This window comes from Hylaeus anthracinus, unplaced genomic scaffold (genome assembly GCF_026225885.1).
Source record: "Hylaeus anthracinus isolate JK02 unplaced genomic scaffold, UHH_iyHylAnth1.0_haploid 0, whole genome shotgun sequence".
NCBI lineage: Eukaryota > Metazoa > Arthropoda > Insecta > Hymenoptera > Colletidae > Hylaeus > Hylaeus anthracinus.
Genome location: NW_026533254.1, coordinates 19191305 through 19207310, shown reverse-complemented (window position 1 = coordinate 19207310; position 16006 = coordinate 19191305). Strand labels below are relative to the sequence as shown.

General features: G+C 34.6%; 5 protein-coding genes and 1 long non-coding RNA gene across 9 annotated transcripts in view; 3 read left to right on the top strand and 3 right to left on the bottom strand.

Moving 5' to 3' along the window:
- Positions 1–170: 170 nt before the first annotated feature.
- LOC128894703 (probable 28S rRNA (cytosine(4447)-C(5))-methyltransferase) lies at positions 171–2910 on the top strand. 2 transcript variants are annotated; one of them, XM_054156635.1, is made up of 8 exons: positions 171–332; positions 406–548; positions 706–845; positions 921–1303; positions 1374–1541; positions 1612–1807; positions 1905–2273; positions 2347–2910. In XM_054156635.1, the coding sequence occupies exons 2-8, from the start codon at positions 449–451 to the stop codon at positions 2809–2811; spliced, it is 1821 nt and encodes a 606-aa protein (XP_054012610.1). In that variant the 5' UTR covers positions 171–332; positions 406–448; the 3' UTR covers positions 2812–2910. The 2 variants fall into 2 exon arrangements, with proteins under 2 accessions (XP_054012610.1, XP_054012619.1); XM_054156644.1 differs by having other exon boundaries at positions 173–332; positions 409–548.
- On the bottom strand, positions 2868–5546 carry LOC128894711 (vacuolar fusion protein CCZ1 homolog). Of its 2 annotated transcripts, XM_054156657.1 has the most exons (10): positions 5177–5546; positions 4986–5076; positions 4799–4892; positions 4475–4690; positions 4219–4394; positions 4002–4145; positions 3784–3929; positions 3439–3703; positions 3226–3353; positions 2868–3146 (listed from the first exon to the last, which is right to left on the bottom strand). In XM_054156657.1, the coding sequence occupies exons 1-10, from the start codon at positions 5253–5255 to the stop codon at positions 3094–3096; spliced, it is 1392 nt and encodes a 463-aa protein (XP_054012632.1). In that variant the 5' UTR covers positions 5256–5546; the 3' UTR covers positions 2868–3093. The 2 variants fall into 2 exon arrangements, with proteins under 2 accessions (XP_054012632.1, XP_054012640.1); XM_054156665.1 differs by lacking the exon at positions 4986–5076 and having other exon boundaries at positions 5181–5546.
- Positions 5547–6085: 539 nt separating this feature from the next.
- LOC128894575 (protein DDI1 homolog 2) lies at positions 6086–11011 on the top strand. 2 transcript variants are annotated; one of them, XM_054156414.1, is made up of 6 exons: positions 6086–6918; positions 7877–8092; positions 8177–8431; positions 8798–9103; positions 9178–9312; positions 9588–11011. In XM_054156414.1, exons 1-6 carry the CDS (start codon positions 6666–6668, stop codon positions 9809–9811), a joined length of 1389 nt encoding a protein of 462 aa, XP_054012389.1. In that variant the 5' UTR covers positions 6086–6665; the 3' UTR covers positions 9812–11011. The 2 variants fall into 2 exon arrangements, with proteins under 2 accessions (XP_054012389.1, XP_054012398.1); XM_054156423.1 differs by having other exon boundaries at positions 6844–6971.
- Positions 11012–11274: 263 nt separating this feature from the next.
- Positions 11275–13559, bottom strand: LOC128894591 (uncharacterized oxidoreductase YrbE-like). The gene is made up of 4 exons (XM_054156429.1): positions 13393–13559; positions 12767–13009; positions 12115–12496; positions 11275–11914 (listed from the first exon to the last, which is right to left on the bottom strand). The coding sequence occupies exons 1-4, from the start codon at positions 13473–13475 to the stop codon at positions 11465–11467; spliced, it is 1158 nt and encodes a 385-aa protein (XP_054012404.1). The 5' UTR covers positions 13476–13559; the 3' UTR covers positions 11275–11464.
- Positions 13560–14056: 497 nt separating this feature from the next.
- LOC128894568 (uncharacterized) lies at positions 14057–15350 on the bottom strand. Its single transcript, XR_008461593.1, has 3 exons — positions 14776–15350; positions 14369–14510; positions 14057–14279 (listed from the first exon to the last, which is right to left on the bottom strand). It is a non-coding gene; the product is annotated as an uncharacterized LOC128894568 (long non-coding RNA).
- Positions 15351–15451: 101 nt separating this feature from the next.
- Positions 15452–16006, top strand: part of LOC128894542 (probable enoyl-CoA hydratase, mitochondrial) — a 3858-nt gene continuing 3303 nt past the window's right edge. The window contains exon 1 of the mRNA XM_054156363.1: positions 15452–15688. The gene's annotated coding sequence lies outside the window, so the exon portion shown is untranslated. The remainder of the gene's footprint in view (positions 15689–16006) is intronic.

Below are 16006 nucleotides of genomic sequence, written 5' to 3'. Positions count from 1 at the left end.
TAAGTTTATTTTTCACAATTAAAGTACATTTAATTCTTATTCAATACATTTATCGTCCTTGATATTGGTTACATTTATAAAATGTAGTTTTATGCTTATGCATATGGCAGAGATCACCAGGGATGGCAGCAGATGGCAGCAGATGGCAGATGGTAGGGCGTAGGGGTTACTTTGACTTGCTTTGACTACTAGTAAATACAGAAGTTAGGTTATGACTCACGTGTTCACTTTCAAAAACTTAAACTGCTTTTTATATTATTTCAATACAAGTTATTTATTTTAATATTATTTCACTACGACGTTTGAAAGTTAAAAGTTAATGTAATCGAATCGTAAGTTTTTAATATTTTAAAACTTACGCATAACTAGAAGGTGTCAAACCTTACTATTCTTTCTATATTTTAGCAGGCTTACATTATTCTGACAAAAACCTGAAATACTAAACGAGATGGGACGAAAAGCTAAATTCGATGGGGTGACTGCTCCAACTGGTCGTGGAAAAAAAGCAAAGAAGCAAGGAGATCCAACATTTCCAAAAGGAGTATTAGGTACTATGAATTACAATTTTATTTGTAAATTATAGTTTATTTGCCTGTGAGGGTTTTTCATAATTGATATCTCAGTAAACTAAACCAAGTAGTGATTTTGTATCTAATATTAATTTGAAAAGTGTTCACATATTAATTACTTTATATTGTTTCATAGTAAAAGAAGAAAAGATATTAAGTCATCGGCAAAAACAACGTGCAAGGAAACGGTTATTAAAAAAACAGAGTTTAAAAGAAAAGATAAAAAAATTACAGATGGAAAAGCATAGAGAAGCAGAACATACAATACAAAAATATGTAAGTTCTTTCATTTATAATTATGCTTTATGTGTCAACAATACTACTGGAAATTGTATGATTTTATTATACTAGAATATCAAGGATACACCGAAACAAATGACAAAAAAGAAGAAGAAATTTTCTAAATCCATATCAGTTCAAAATGGTAGTTTAAGCGATGAAAATGAGCAAATGGAATTGGATGAAGATTGTAATATGTCCAATGATGAATATGTAGACAAAAGTGCAAAACAGAAAAATACAAAAATGAAGTTAATGGATAGTGATGTGGAGGATGAAAGTGATATTGCAGAAAGTGATAAGGAACATGATATAAATGAGTTAGACGAGGATGAAGAAACAGAGGAGGAGGATGAAATGACTCAGGATGAAGGCACGGTAGAGGATGATAACAATGATCTACTTCCCATAGAAAAAGCAAATAAGAAATTGAAGAAAAAACAGGAAAAAGAGAAGTAAATATATTATTTATAATTGGATCACGCCGAGTGTCTTCTTTCTCATTCATTCTCAATTATTTTCTAGAAAACTGGCAGAAGAGGAAATGAATGATATGATTTCACAGCAATGTATTTTCACTTTTCCTACTGAAGAGGAACTTGCAGATGTTACTAATCTTAAAGATGTCCAACAACGAATAAAAGACATTGTTATGATATTATCTGACTTTAAAAGATTGCGCGACGTGAATAGGTATATTCCTTGTCACTAAAGTAACTTATGAAGAAACTTCATAGAAGTTCTATACTCAATTATCTTATAGGTCGCGTACAGAATACATGGACATTCTCAGGAGTGATTTATGTACATACTATAGTTACAATAATTTTTTAATGGAAAGATTGATGCAAATATTTCCACTAGACGAGCTATTAGAATTTTTGGAAGCTAGCGAAGTTCAACGACCTATGACGATACGAACAAACACATTAAAAACGCGTCGTCGCGATTTGGCAGAGGTATTCGTTAAATTAAATATAAAATAAATATTTCATATATATTTTTTAATGTATTTTTAGAGTATATCACTAATAATTATATACTTATATTTCATAGGCTTTGATCAACAGAGGTGTTAATTTAGATCCGATAGGTAAATGGACAAAAATTGGATTAGTAGTTTATTCTTCGCAAGTTCCAATGGGTGCAACACCGGAGTACCTGGCAGGACATTATATTCTGCAGGGTGCATCTAGTTTTCTACCTGTTATGGCTTTAGATCCTAAAGAGAACGAAAGGATTCTGGATATGTGTGCTGCACCTGGCGGAAAATCGTCACATATAGCGGCGCTTATGAAAAACACAGGTGTACTTTTCGCGAATGATGCGAATGAAGAAAGAATAAAGGCTGTTGTTGGTAATTTTCATAGACTTGGCATTGTGAATTCTGTAATTTGCACTTATGATGGACGGAAGATGCCATCGGTAAATGACATTTATTTAGATAAATATTCTTTGCATTAACACGAATACATTAAGTAAATAGGATAATTTTCAGGTTATTAAAGGCTTCGATAGAGTTTTATTGGATGCACCATGTACTGGTACCGGTGTTGTTTCGAAAGACCCCAGTGTTAAAACCAATAAAGATGAAATAGACATACAACGTTGTTGTACATTGCAAAGGGAATTACTTTTAGCAGCTATAGACTGCGCTAATGCTCGTTCAGAGTCAGGTGGTATTATTGTTTATTCCACTTGTTCGATACTACCAGAAGAGAATGAGTGGGTTGTCGATTATGCTCTTAAAAAACGTGACGTAAAAGTGGTACCTACTGGCATAGAATTTGGTGCTGATGGTTTTACTAGTTACAGACAACATAGGTTTCATCCTTCGTTAAAATTCACAAAACGATTTTATCCACATGTACATAATATGGATGGATTTTTTGTAGCAAAATTAAAGAAATTTTCCAACATTGTTCAAAAAAAGAAAGATACCGAGGAAGAAACTTTTGACTAATGTTTGCGAAATACATGAATGTATGATGATTACCATAACATTTGGAAAACATGCCGTTCAAGCAATTTGAATGTATTAAAAATATATGTATATACAGAATTTATATTTTACATTAAATTTGATGTATAAATTATATAACATTCTCTAATTACAGTGCTTACATGCTTGATTATACGTTGCTTGTACATGATTGAAACAGTAAAAAAACAATATAACTGTCATACAAAAAAGTATGGGACATTAATGACTGATAAATCTTTAAAGCACGCGACACTACGTTTGCTAGTGGAAAAATATACTCTTTAGTTGTTTCTCACAAAGTTTTTTTACTTCATCTGAAAGAAGAACATTCCTGTATGAATAATAGCTATTTAATATAACTTTATTATATAATTAACATAATTAGATATGTACCTTCTATTTCAATTATACTTGCACTCTTTTGTTGAATAACTACAAAAAATTCCCTCAAATTTGATAATTTTCCAATAACCCAATAATCGCTCATAGTTTTTATAATAATTTCACCAGCTTCTTTTAACCTGAAACGAGAGAAAATCAAGAATATCTTTCAGTACAAAGTAATAGCTTATCTAAAACAAAAACATTGCTATATAATATACTAACTTGTTTGTATCATTGTATATGTCTGTAATAACCCTCAATACTTCAGGTGTTGTAAGTACATTAGAACATCGTCTATTATCCAGATGTATCGTACTCTTATATGCTAAATTAAGTTTATTAAAATACAAGTATTTTGTACAAGACTCAGGTGTAATTATAACATGTTTGGCACATTGTTCTGCAACTGAACTAACAAGAGTGGTCAATTGTGGTCCAAGGAAACCATCAAGACTTTTAAAGAAATCTATTAACAAGTTTGTTTTACCTGTAAAATAAACATTTTAATTTTGCAGATTTAAAGCTTTAAAATTAATAACAGTATTTTTTTCGGAAAGAGATACCTACTGTCAACAAAAAGACAAATGGTAGCACTTAGCGATCGATAAACTACTAAATATAAAGAGATTGGTTTTGTAGAATAATTTATAAACACTGTAGGAGATTTTCCAATTAAACTTGGTTCATTAACGCTAGAAGGGCCGGTGACGAATCTGCAAATTTGTATCGCATATGCTTATTATAACATCACATATCAAGGAATATGTAAATATATATGTACTTACTTTCCATAATGCGAAGTAGTAAATGGCGAAGGGGAATTTCTGGGCATTGAATCCCCGTGTAGTTCTTTTTCGAGATGAGCTGGTAAAAGTGTACCTACTAAGTAATTATAAACTACTTGCATATCTTCAGGTTCTATCCCACTCCTAAATAACAATATAGTATTATTTTTCCTATCGGAATACATTGTATTAATACATTAATTATAATGTTACTAACCATACAACTTGATCATTATAAAGAAATGCTGTATACTTCACTTGCGAAAACATAGCTTCTATGAGATTCATAAAACATTGTACTCGTAAAAATGTTATTTTGTCAAGAGGTAAAAATTGTAAGCCTTGGAAAACATCCAAAATATCACTGTTATTTAATTTCAAGGATAATAAATACTGTGAAAAATGTATGATTTTAAAACAAACAATACGCTAAAATATATACATATTGCATGTGTTATTAAATATATATTTACTCTCGAATAAAAATGTTCAAGTTTATGTTTTAGTAATGTTATAGATCCACATTCAGGTTCGTTAATGATTGTGTCAAACGAGCCCATGAATAATCTGAACATAACATATGCCTGTTTTAATATAGATTGACAAACACTGCTAGAAACTTCATCGTTTTGATATTCTATATATTTATTACCATCTTTATCTTTACACATATAAGGTACTCCAACAATCTATAAAAGAATCATGTAATTTTAGGATCATATTATATATTTAATATGTTCAAATAACAAAAAAATTGTTCTGTATGGTTTGGTTTATGAATATTGCAGAAAACATACCATAACCATCCAAAAATTTTCTTCTGGTTGATAATATATTTGACGAGTTTTATGCGTATGACAATAATCGCAAGGTTGTTCAGGATTAAATGATCTAAAAATGTGAATATAAGAATTTAATCTTGTTAAACTAATGCAACGTATAGGAAAGATTTTAACATAAAAATATAATTGTGTTTATACACACTTTGCAAAATTAATAATTGCCTCGCTGAGTCCTATATTTTTAATCTGAACATCTAAATCTCTTTCTGGATAATAATAAAGAATTTTTTTCTCTTCCTGCACAGAGGATACATGATGACTTCTTTATGTTATATGTATATCAAGCATGATTTTGCAAATTTTTTAAATACTTTATTGCCGAATTGTATGTACTTGCCTCCCCTTCTTTCTTTGCATACGTTCCATTAAATATATAAAAGTGTTCCAGAGTAACCTCCGTTTTAGATGTCATTTTGACAAACAACGTAACCGAAAGATGTAATATTTTTGTTTTTTTATAAAGTATCGGAATATTAACAAGCACAGGGATCGATTAATTGAAACTACCTTATTTGCATTTAATTTTACACGAATATCTCAAGCACCGAATGTAAAATTGTCTCATCCCTCGCAGTACTTTGACAAATTATTTTGAAAACTTGACAGATACTGAGTTAGCAGCACTGTTTATTGTCACGTGATCAAGGTATTTTATCACTGACAAAGTATGAGACAGAATGATTATTGAATGAGTTGATATATGTACAGTCAGTTGGTAGAGTAAAATTACCTTTACTCAGATTGGTGTTATCATTATCAGGTATTATTCGATCGGTATGGTATAGCTTGGTAGTGATAGACCTACACTTCATCCACATCTACGTTTCTTAACCCAAAACTTCAAATTACGTTTAGTGTTTTTTGATGCGATCGATCGCATGTAGGCATATCTGCTGAACTGAAATTTCTGAGAAAATGTAGGAAAATAATACAAAATCAGTTTTTTAAAATCTTAAAGTTCTTTGCCTTCTTCAAAAATATTTCAAAGAAGAGATTCAATTACATTTCATTTTACAATAGTGAATATTGTATACAATATAAGAACGTACAATTTGTATTATATTAATTTAACCATTTATAAATATTTCAAACTAATAACTAATTTTTAATGTGTTACAACATATTTGAACCGTTTTGTATACAAAATTGATAATATTTTTAATTTAGAGAAACTATGATTGCATGTATAGTAGGCAACAGTATGCAACAGTACACTGCAGTCGATTAGGCGCTAATAAATTTATGTCAATGATCCAAAAGCAATTATAAATATTATTTAAAAATTTCTGAAAAGGATGACTATTTCTCAGAAGTCCCAAGGTGATCATTTGCCAGATATTATTTTCCACATTTAATCATAGAGTTGGTACTTTAAATTGGAATGAAGATGTTGTTTTTTTTTTTTTAATAATTTAGAATGAACTATTTTAATGGAAGAACCTGTATTGCGCGACTCTTACGGAAAAGTCATGCAAAACTGCTAGCTAGAAGTTTGAATTTACCGCGCGTAATGAAATTAAAAAAGCGCGCCAACGCGATGTCCTCCGTTTCGATGTCTCGAATCGTATCTAGGTGGCCTTAAAGTTTCGAAGCCGGCCAGACCGGACTGTATTTTTGCTGAGCTGGGTTGTTATTTACATCTCGGAGCCGCTGTTCGTCCAGTGATCCCATCTGTGAGAGGAGAGGAGCGGCGAAAAATTCTCGTGTGAAAATTCGTCGCGCTGGCATCCCAACATTATCAAAGTCCAATCCCCCTTTTAGTGTTTCCTTATCACCTGCACCGCGCGGCCTTAACCTGCCTTAGCCAGGACGTTTGACAACGATGAAAGTGACGGTGACTACGCTCAGCGACGACATCTTCGTCCTAGATGTCAGCGAGGAGTTGGAGTTGGAAAACTTCAAGGCTTTCTGCGAGATCGAGAGCGGCGTCCCGGCTCACGAGATCGTAATCGCGTTCAATGGTCTTCCCCTGATGGACGACAAAAAATCGTTACGAGATCACGGGATCCGGGACGGTGACGCGGTGATCTTGCAGCATATGCACCAGAGTGGCAACCTTCACCCCTTTGACAGAGGTCAGCTTCAATCCGCATCATTATTTAATGCAGCGATCGAGGCGGGTCGTGAGGTTAGCTTTTCGGCTTCGATTTACGTTTTCAATCACTCTGTATCAGAGATAGGCAAAATTCTTATCTAGATAACAATTTCCAATAATGATTAAAAAATGAACAACAGGATACGATTGAATTTCATAAGAATATATTTAACAATATACAGACAAAAATGTAACTATTCAATTGTAAATTGTATCTGTATTCCTCACATTGCTCAAGTAGATCTTATTTGAAAACACACACACACACACACACACACGATTCCAGTGTGTACAAACTTGGATCTGTCTACTCGACTAAACATGCTTCCCTATGTATGTCTATTTTTATTCTGCCATCAAAATCATGTCTTGATTGTATATAAAGCAAAAGATTTTGGTTGTCAAAACTTATTTCTTATGCTATGAATTATATAAAGTTTGAATTTTACTTTTGTAGTCTTGTTACATGCATTTGCTCTCATGTATTGCAGTGACTTTCAAATTTTTTATTAACTCTGACTATAATGAGTGCAACTGATGAGTGATAATTTATTTGCTTTCTTGAACCCATTCAATGTTGCCTAAATAAAAATAATTCTTATCTCTAGTTGTGACCATCTATATATAATCTTTATAAATGATAGTTGAAGATTTCAAACTGAAATTATACATAGTGTTCAAAAGTAGTAGGATGGCTAAACGAAGAACCAAAATATTTTGCTACGAATACATTATGTTTTAGATGAACTTTTGAATATTTGTAAGACCTTACAGTTGCTCTGCATGGTTTTGTTTGTGCAAACAGAATGATTGAAGCTTTGCACAGCAGTTGATTTAACGATAGTTTATTCCAATGGGATTGTCTTGTGAGTTGTTTAAGAGCGCATTCTATGTAGTAAAGAAGAGAATGTATTAAATTCCAAGATACGTTACTTTAGCTGTTCCCATGTTGGACTGCAGTTCCATCAGAGTACCAGAAGTGTCCACTAATCGACAGCCTACCACTTCGAATAATGCTGCAAGAGTACAAAATCCTAGAAGCGAGGATGATCCAGCGATGATAAGAGATATGTTCTTAGCTAACCCAGATCAGCTAGCACTGCTCAAACAGAATAATTCTAGACTAGCCGATGCTTTATTATCTGGAAATTTTGGTGAATCTTGGAAATATATATTTTTAGATCGCTATCTTAGCATTCTGAAAATTTGTTTTAATTAAATAATTTTGTGACTTATAGATAGATTTTCTACTGTACTCAGAGAGCAAATAAAAGCTCGAGATGAACGTCAGGCTCAAAGATTAAGAATGATGAATGCAGATCCGTTTGATACGGAAGCACAAAGGCTAATTGCAGAGGAAATTAGGCAAAAAAACATTGAAGCCAATATGGAAGCTGCAATGGAGTATAATCCGGAAATATTTGGAACAGTTGTTATGTTATATATTAATTGTAAAGTCAATGGATTTCCAGTTATAGCATTTATTGATTCAGGTGTGTATCCATTTACATTTAAATTTGATCAATAATGTCTTTATCTACATTTAAATTTAACTAATAAAAAGTAATGAAATGTATAAATTCGTGTGACAAATATTTGATACCACCCTTAGATCGGAGACAAGATTGTTTTCAAATATCTTTCACTGCATTCGGTTAGTGGGTGTCTATTTTTAAATTCGTACATTTTGAAAGTCATTCTTTACAGTATGGTTGTTCATGGAGGGTACAGTTTAATTTTAGACATTGGAATTTGCACTCTCGCACGAGTCATATTTTTGTATTTTTAAATAGCTTGATACTCCCATCCAAAAAATACTTCTCTATGACGTTCGGTAAAAGAATAATATCAAAAATTAGGTGCACAGTCAACTATAATGTCTGCTGCCTGTGCGGAAAGGTGCCACATAATGCGATTAGTAGACTCAAGGTGGGCTGGAGTGGCTAAAGGTGTTGGAACTGAACCAATTATTGGACGTATACACATGGTACAAATTCAGATTGGTAACGATCACTTAACGACATCGTTCAGTGTCCTTGAAAATCAACAATTGGACATGTTATTTGGTTTGGACATGTTGAAGAGGCACCAGTGTTGCATAGACTTGAAGAAAAATGTCCTAAAAATTGGCACTACTGGTACTGAAACACCATTTCTTGCGGAAGGTGAATTTTTCAAAAACACCAGCTGCTGTGAAATATCTCTTTTAGTTATACTATAGAAGAATGTCTTTTCTTAGGCGATTTGCCTGAGTGTGCAAGGTTGAGTGGCAACAATGATCCGGCTTTTGACGATGAGGTTTTCGACGATAGGGAACTTCAAAGAGCTCTGGAGGATAGTTCTAGAGATGCGACGAAACAACGTCAACAAAAAGGTATGTATGAATCTGTCTCAACCCCTTCCTTTTTCCACAATGATTCTCTAAAAATACTTATTGCCAATGAAACAGGAGTAAGCAAATTCCTACCGATATTGAACACATTTTTCTCTCATCCAGGAAAATCCAAATAACAAGAAACCAGATCCTTTAATTCATCCGGATTGATGTTTCTAATAAACCGAGAGTTGATCACTTTCCCTTGCGTATTTGTGTATTTATTTATCGTCTGTTAAAAAGCAGAAGGAGTGTCTTTTCCGTATACTTTGTAGATGGTCAAGGAAGTAATAATTCAAGCGGGATTTCGAGTTCGTCAAGCATATCAACCGCTCTAGACACAACAGTGCACTCTCAAGATCCTTTCACGGAGGAAACAGTCGAAGAGATCGTGGCCTTGGGTTTTACCAGGGCGCAAGTTATCGGGGAATTGCGCAGATTAAACGGAGATAAGGCGCAAGCTACCGCTGCGTTATTCGCGAAATCATTAAAATTTTAAGGCAACGAAGAGGGGAAATGAAACTTTTAAAAATCCAGATAACAAATGTAGAGGATAAGAGAATTTGTACTTGTTTACTTGTAGCGATTTTTCATACAATGATTACTCATGTTGATGCACCAAGTGACCAATAACGCTCAGACAGAGACACGTTTATCGTTCGACGGTATAGGTTTAATTCCGCCGAGCAGAACTGGATGATTAGGTTCCATTTTCAGGGTGAAGCTATATATCCTGTGCATATCCTATTTTTTTTGTTATGTATCCAGAATTTATAAGGTGAATTAAGTCTGTTGAATTTCAATAGGGGCGAGTCAGTGTGGTGTGGAATTCAACTACAATTACCGCAATACGCATAAGTTTAGGGTTAGGTTAAGGAGAATTATAAGATTTAATTAGACGATCAGTTCGTTCTTTTTGTGGAGATAGAAAAGAAGTTCGGTCGCGTTCGTTAGCGCTCTTACTATTTTTTTACTAGTTCAAATCCATGCAGAAAATGAAGAGCCAAAAGCATAGTTTCACATTACGAATGTTCCAGGCCTTCTAATAAATCAGCTTGCCTCTGAAAGTTAGTTCCTCCGTAATTTATCAAATAAATAAACATTATAACGCGGGATGGTCCTGACGGATCAAACAGTCTAAAATACAAGCAAAACTCTCGATTGGAAACCTTTATTATTTTTGGTGACTATTCATTGAGTCTACATAGCAAACAACATGAATTTTGTACTGTTATTATCTGCTTAGGGTATGGTATTTTTCTGTATTTTCTTTATTATACCGATTAAAAAAAAAAGAAAGTGTAACAACGTAATTCACCCGTGTTTCTATACTTGTACGTATTTTTCTGAATAGTCACGTTCTATTATGTTAGGAAGTAAGCCTTCTTACACTCTGTTAACAGCAGAGTTGTTTCAGCACGAATTAACTTTTGGCTAAGTGGTATATTTGTGTTTTGTACCTTTTATTTTGCTCAGTCGAAGGCTGTAGTTGAATAAGAAGAGAAGATTTGCCCTAGCGCGAATGATTTAAATTTTTCTTGCATATGTTCCTATTAGTCTCACTTGTAATTTGGCCAAAGGCAATTAGAAATATTCAGTGGGAGATGCATGTCCCACTAAGGTCGGAAGGGTTAAGTTGTAAATCTCCATACATCATTTTCAAGGGACTAATTTATAATAAAAAAAAAATTGTATATAATGTATAGCATTGTTTGTTTGAACTTGAAAAACTGAAAAACTATACAACCGATTTTGGTGGAGGTTCCGTTAATGATAATTTCTCGAGGAAAATTTTCACCTAACATCTTCTTGGATTGACTTGGAATTGTTGGTACCTTTCATTTAAATGAGATTGTTATGTTTGTTTCACAAAGTATATTTAGCTTCTAAAAGCATTATCAATGTCGTTTATAAACACTTTTTCGGCAGTATCAATTTAATAATGTACAAAAACCAAGCTCATAGCAACAAACATAACAATTTTAATTTTCATTTGGTAGATGAAATTCGATCCTTAGGTGCACCTTATCGCTCTTACTTGAATGCTGAACAAACGATAATAATGTCGAGGATGACACCGTTACTTTTAAGGAGATAACAATTAAGCAAGAAGAATTGCTGTGTGTAGAAATTGGTAATTGAATCACATTATTTATAAGAGTTCCTCGTCCGACCACTTAATTTCGACCATTTTGCCGGTGCGAGCAGACTCGGCGCACGCGCTAGCAACCTTGCTAACCGCCAGGGTTTCTTTAGGCAGAACGTTCATCTGAGCCTTTCCATTAACAACGTCGATAAAGTGATTTAGCTCGTTGCGATAACCATGCATGTATCTGCTAGGAAACGAATACCAGATAGGGTTCTGAGTAGCTCCTTGAAGACCGTACTGGGTGGTAAGGCTAGGATTAGGACGTTCGTTGTCCACAGTTATCATGCCCTTCTGACCGTACACCTCGAGACGCTGATCGTACCCATAACAACTGGTTCGTGACACATCGACCATCCCCAAGGTACCAGAAGGAAAGTAAAGAGTTACTACTACTGTATCGTAGTCACCCATGGCTTTGATTTCTGGAACGTGTGCGTGGGCTTGGGCGGCAACCTGCGATCAAATATTTCGAAAATACGATTGGTTTCATTTACACTGACAGGCTAATAATGAATTATTTAAAATTTCAAGTAGACTAGTAGAATATATGTGATACGTGAAAGAAATATATCAAAGTTGAGGATGAAATTTTCAATTATTGTTTGTTTGTTCTGGAAGTTTGCCAATGATGATGTTACAAAATATTATTTTACCTTGATTGGAAGTTCTCCAAGAATTGCAATTATCATGTCGAAGTCATGAACCATACAATCATGGAATATTCCACCAGATGTTTTCAAGTATTCTACGCTAGGAAGAGGAGAGTCCCTAGAGATAGTCTTAATCACGTGAACGTGACCAATTTCGCCGTTTCTGACCCTTTCCTTGGTCAATGAAAAGCTAGGATCGAAACGCCTGTTGAAGGCGCAGAACAACGGTTTGCCGACCTTCTTTGCAGTCTCGTAACATTTTAGAACATTCGAGCGATCTTCAGCCACTGGTTTCTCACAGAAGACCGATTTCTTCGCTTCCAGAGCTTTCCTTACAATCGTTTCGTGAGTAAATGTGGGCGATGCGACGATAACAGCATCTACGCTAAATAATTACGAATAAATTGTTAATTAAATATTTAAGAACCTTTAATATATTTCACCTCGAGTAAAGTACAAATTCAATAATTGTGTAATTGCTATTGTGCTAAAGTGCGGATTTTTATGCGATTATATTATAGGAAATGATGAATTCGAATATGCAAAAAACTACAAAATGCACACAGTATGCAATAATACAAAAAAATATTGGAAGAAAATGACCGGTGCTTTGAAACTTTCTGATAATCTTGATAGAAAAACAGGTGCTTCTTACTTGGGATCGTTGAATACCTTGTCCCATTGTTTACTGTTCAAGAAAGTAACATTATCTAGATGCCAGTAGTCCCTCAGGTTGCTCCATTTCGATTCGAGATCGTCAACGATATACAACAATTTTACGTTAGGATTGGTCATAATATTTGACAAATGAATCGTTCCAGCACGTCCTGCGCCAAACAGGGCGAGTTTCACTACTGGCTGGAGTGAGTCTCTTTTTGTCGCGAGATTTTTCAAGTAACTGTAATTAAGTTAAAATAACTTTCCAGTAACCGAAGAAGAGAAAAATTCAACCAACCGAAGCATCATCCAAGAATTGAATCGAAATTTGTGTTCATTATAGGCAAAGGATAAGAATTGTTAAAGGTTCACGAAGTCGAACATGTTTTAGAGTAACATTTCGGATTATACACGGTATCCTAGAATTCGTGTAAGAACCGGAAGTGGGGGGTAGCTGAGACAATTTTGAACCACAATTTTCTTTGCAAAAATGTCGGTTGGTGCTTCGCTTTTGAATTATTAACGAAAAACCAGCGATCAATCACAGTGGCCGAGTAGCGGGCCAGAGAGAAATTCTCAAAGTATAGTTAATACTTCGTATGGAACGATTCTCCAATTACTTACTCCTGATAGACATAGTCTTGCACGGCCGGTGAGGGTTTTTGTTTCGCGTACGGCGAGACATCCTTGAATTTCACCGTTGCCATGATTTTAACTCTATGTGCAATCTATTCACGAGTGATTTGAACTTGCGCGAAATCGTACTGTTTGCGATGAAAATGAACAAACGGCGGCGTGCTAGTATATAAACAAATTAGCTGGCATAGTGGGGGATCGAATGTGACGTAAATTACACGAGATTGAACAGCGCCAGATTTTTATATCCAAAAAGTTTCAGTCGTTCAGAGTTGCTTAACTTGTTTATGACTCTTTATCAACTCTGACAGTAGGGCTTGGAAAAAGTTCCACTACAGTACAGATTACAGACATTTTCGTTAGCGAGTTACTTGCGAGAAAACTTGCGTGTGTATTGCTTAAAAAGTGTGGAGATTCTAATGTTTAAAGTCTGAACCGATTATAAGATTCTGGAGATGTAAAGTGTTAGAAATGAAACGATATATTGATTATACAATGCAGGGTGTCCCAAAAATGCTGGAGGTCCTTGAAAGGGGTGGTTCGGAGGGTGATTTAGTGATTTAAGGAGATATTAACAGAGTATCCCGGTGGAGCGCGGCCGTTTCGTAATTCGAACAAATTCTGATAAAACAAATTAATTATTCCTTTCTGCAGACTAGACAATGGTACGTGAATTGAGTAAAATGTACCAATAATGTTATGTAAATTGAGACGTTTATTTTAATCAAGTTACGCGAGCGGTATTCTTCCAAGCAGTCTAGCTTCTATTATCTCAGTATTCAGAGTTTTATATAATTATAGAGCGATATCGTTTGGTCAGCGTTTACAATATGTTCTGATTTTACAAGGTTATCGGTGTATCGTATCACCTATCGCTAAAAACATGAAATAAAATGTAATCAACATCATTTAGCGCATCGGTATCATCGAAAATATGTATATTACGTGGAGAGTGGAACTGTACCAATCGTATCGGGTATCGCGAAACCTTTCATCGATTAATATTATTGCTAAAAATCGTACGCGGATTCGGAATCGCAGTATGGAACTCTTGCTTCAAGTAGCGACATAAAAGTACTCGAATTTCAAAATTTTCCATGATTTTACTAAAACGACAAAAATTAAACGATCAATGAATTAATATAGCTAATAATTAAATAGGGAAGAGCTTTTCAAAGGCTACAAAATGATTTATAACACTTGCATATAAAGTAATTTTTGGTTCATCTTTATATTAGATTGCTCAACAAGTTGATGTTATAACGGTAATAGGATTGTGCACAATTCAGTGATGTTACATAAAAGACAATCTGAATAAGAGACAAGGTCTAGATATGAAATTATTTATATATAATGTCAATGATAGTTTACGCATCATAATTTACAAATTCATCATCGATCCTGAGAATTGAGTTCGGCACGGCATTGTGGTCGGTATTACTATCCACATAGGCTGTCTCCTTTGACTTGTCCCTGCCGGGATCGGCATCCGCCAGCGATACGCTTGATTTCACTTCTCTCGAAGCGACGATACGATATGTTGTTTCTATTGTTATGATGTAATCAATGGAAATGCGATTAATACGTTCCCTGTCGGACGGCTTTTTTTTTAATTTTCCGTTCATCCCGGGTTTGGCATATGCGTCTCTCCTTATCGAGACTAACAGATTCGATTATGTGTATCTTACAATATTTATAAAACCGCAAAAATAATTATTATCAAGAAAAAAGTGTAACATTTAGTATGCATTTTAAAATGAAGCAACATTATTTGCTTTATTAGAGCATGTACAGTATTGTCACGCGATCAGTAACTCGCTAACCCCACCTTTTTTTTTTGAAGACGCCTACCGAGTGAGAGATCCAAAAAGAAGTGAGAGGCCCGTGAAAGCGAGAAGCCAAGCAGATTAGTGGAAAGAGCACAGAACATGTGTAATGTTTTCTCTTTCTTTAGCGCGTGTATTCTCCGAAACGATACTGTTAGTTGTATGTATGTATGTAGTTTTAAACAGGCTAGTATAGGTTGCCGCATTAAAAGGGGCACGTCGGCGCCTACGATGCAGCAACAGGGCCTACCAATTGCCTAGCTATGATTGCCATCTAACAAGGGCACACTCCGCACCTACGTGGTAACAACCAGACCTACAAACCAATTGGCGGGTTACATTAAGGTGGTTTCATGTGGTTACAGTTAGGATTCCATTCCTAAATGTACCAGTCCAAATTTTACATTTTGGTATCAGAACAACAAAAAAATGCGAAGAGGTGACACGAGAAATATCTGGTACGTATCGAAATTCTCGACAAATTTTACATTTTGGTACGAGCAGGCAACCGACCCGACATATCCGTAAGTATAAGTTGCCTAATTCAAGGGGCACATTTTTCGTACGTATCAAATTCTGGCCCGATTTTACATTTTGGCAAAGTCAACAAAGTTGCAAATCGCTCCTCTAAAAACTTCGACAATGTTGCAAAATCAACAAAGTGCAAATCGCCCCTCTCCGAACTTCAACAATGTTACAAAGTAAACAAAGTTGCAAATCGCCCCTCTCCGAACTTCAACAATCTTACAATGTCAACAATGTTGCAAATCGTTCCT

Bases quoted from the DNA above. Each gene is read 5' to 3' on its own strand.
- LOC128894575 (XM_054156414.1), top strand. From the start codon at position 6,666: ATGAAAGTGACGGTGACTACGCTCAGCGACGACATCTTCGTCCTAGAT. The intron at 9,104-9,177 runs GTGAATTTTTCA...GTCTTTTCTTAG, and splicing joins AACACCATTTCTTGCGGAAG to GCGATTTGCCTGAGTGTGCA. The intron at 9,313-9,587 runs GTATGTATGAAT...TATACTTTGTAG, and splicing joins GAAACAACGTCAACAAAAAG to ATGGTCAAGGAAGTAATAAT.
- LOC128894703 (XM_054156635.1), top strand. From the start codon at position 449: ATGGGACGAAAAGCTAAATTCGATGGGGTGACTGCTCCAACTGGTCGT. The intron at 846-920 runs GTAAGTTCTTTC...TTATTATACTAG, and splicing joins AACATACAATACAAAAATAT to AATATCAAGGATACACCGAA. The intron at 1,808-1,904 runs GTATTCGTTAAA...TATATTTCATAG, and splicing joins GTCGTCGCGATTTGGCAGAG to GCTTTGATCAACAGAGGTGT.
- LOC128894711 (XM_054156657.1), bottom strand. From the start codon at position 5,255: ATGACATCTAAAACGGAGGTTACTCTGGAACACTTTTATATATTTAAT. The intron at 5,077-5,176 runs GTACATACAATT...CTGTGCAGGAAG, and splicing joins AAAGAAAGAAGGGGAGGCAA to AGAAAAAAATTCTTTATTAT. The intron at 3,354-3,438 runs GTTAGTATATTA...CTCTCGTTTCAG, and splicing joins ATATACAATGATACAAACAA to GTTAAAAGAAGCTGGTGAAA.
- LOC128894591 (XM_054156429.1), bottom strand. From the start codon at position 13,475: ATGGCAACGGTGAAATTCAAGGATGTCTCGCCGTACGCGAAACAAAAA. The intron at 13,010-13,392 runs GTAAGTAATTGG...ACTTAATTACAG, and splicing joins CAAGACTATGTCTATCAGGA to TTACTTGAAAAATCTCGCGA. The intron at 11,915-12,114 runs GTAAAATAATAT...ATTTGATCGCAG, and splicing joins TTGGAGAACTTCCAATCAAG to GTTGCCGCCCAAGCCCACGC.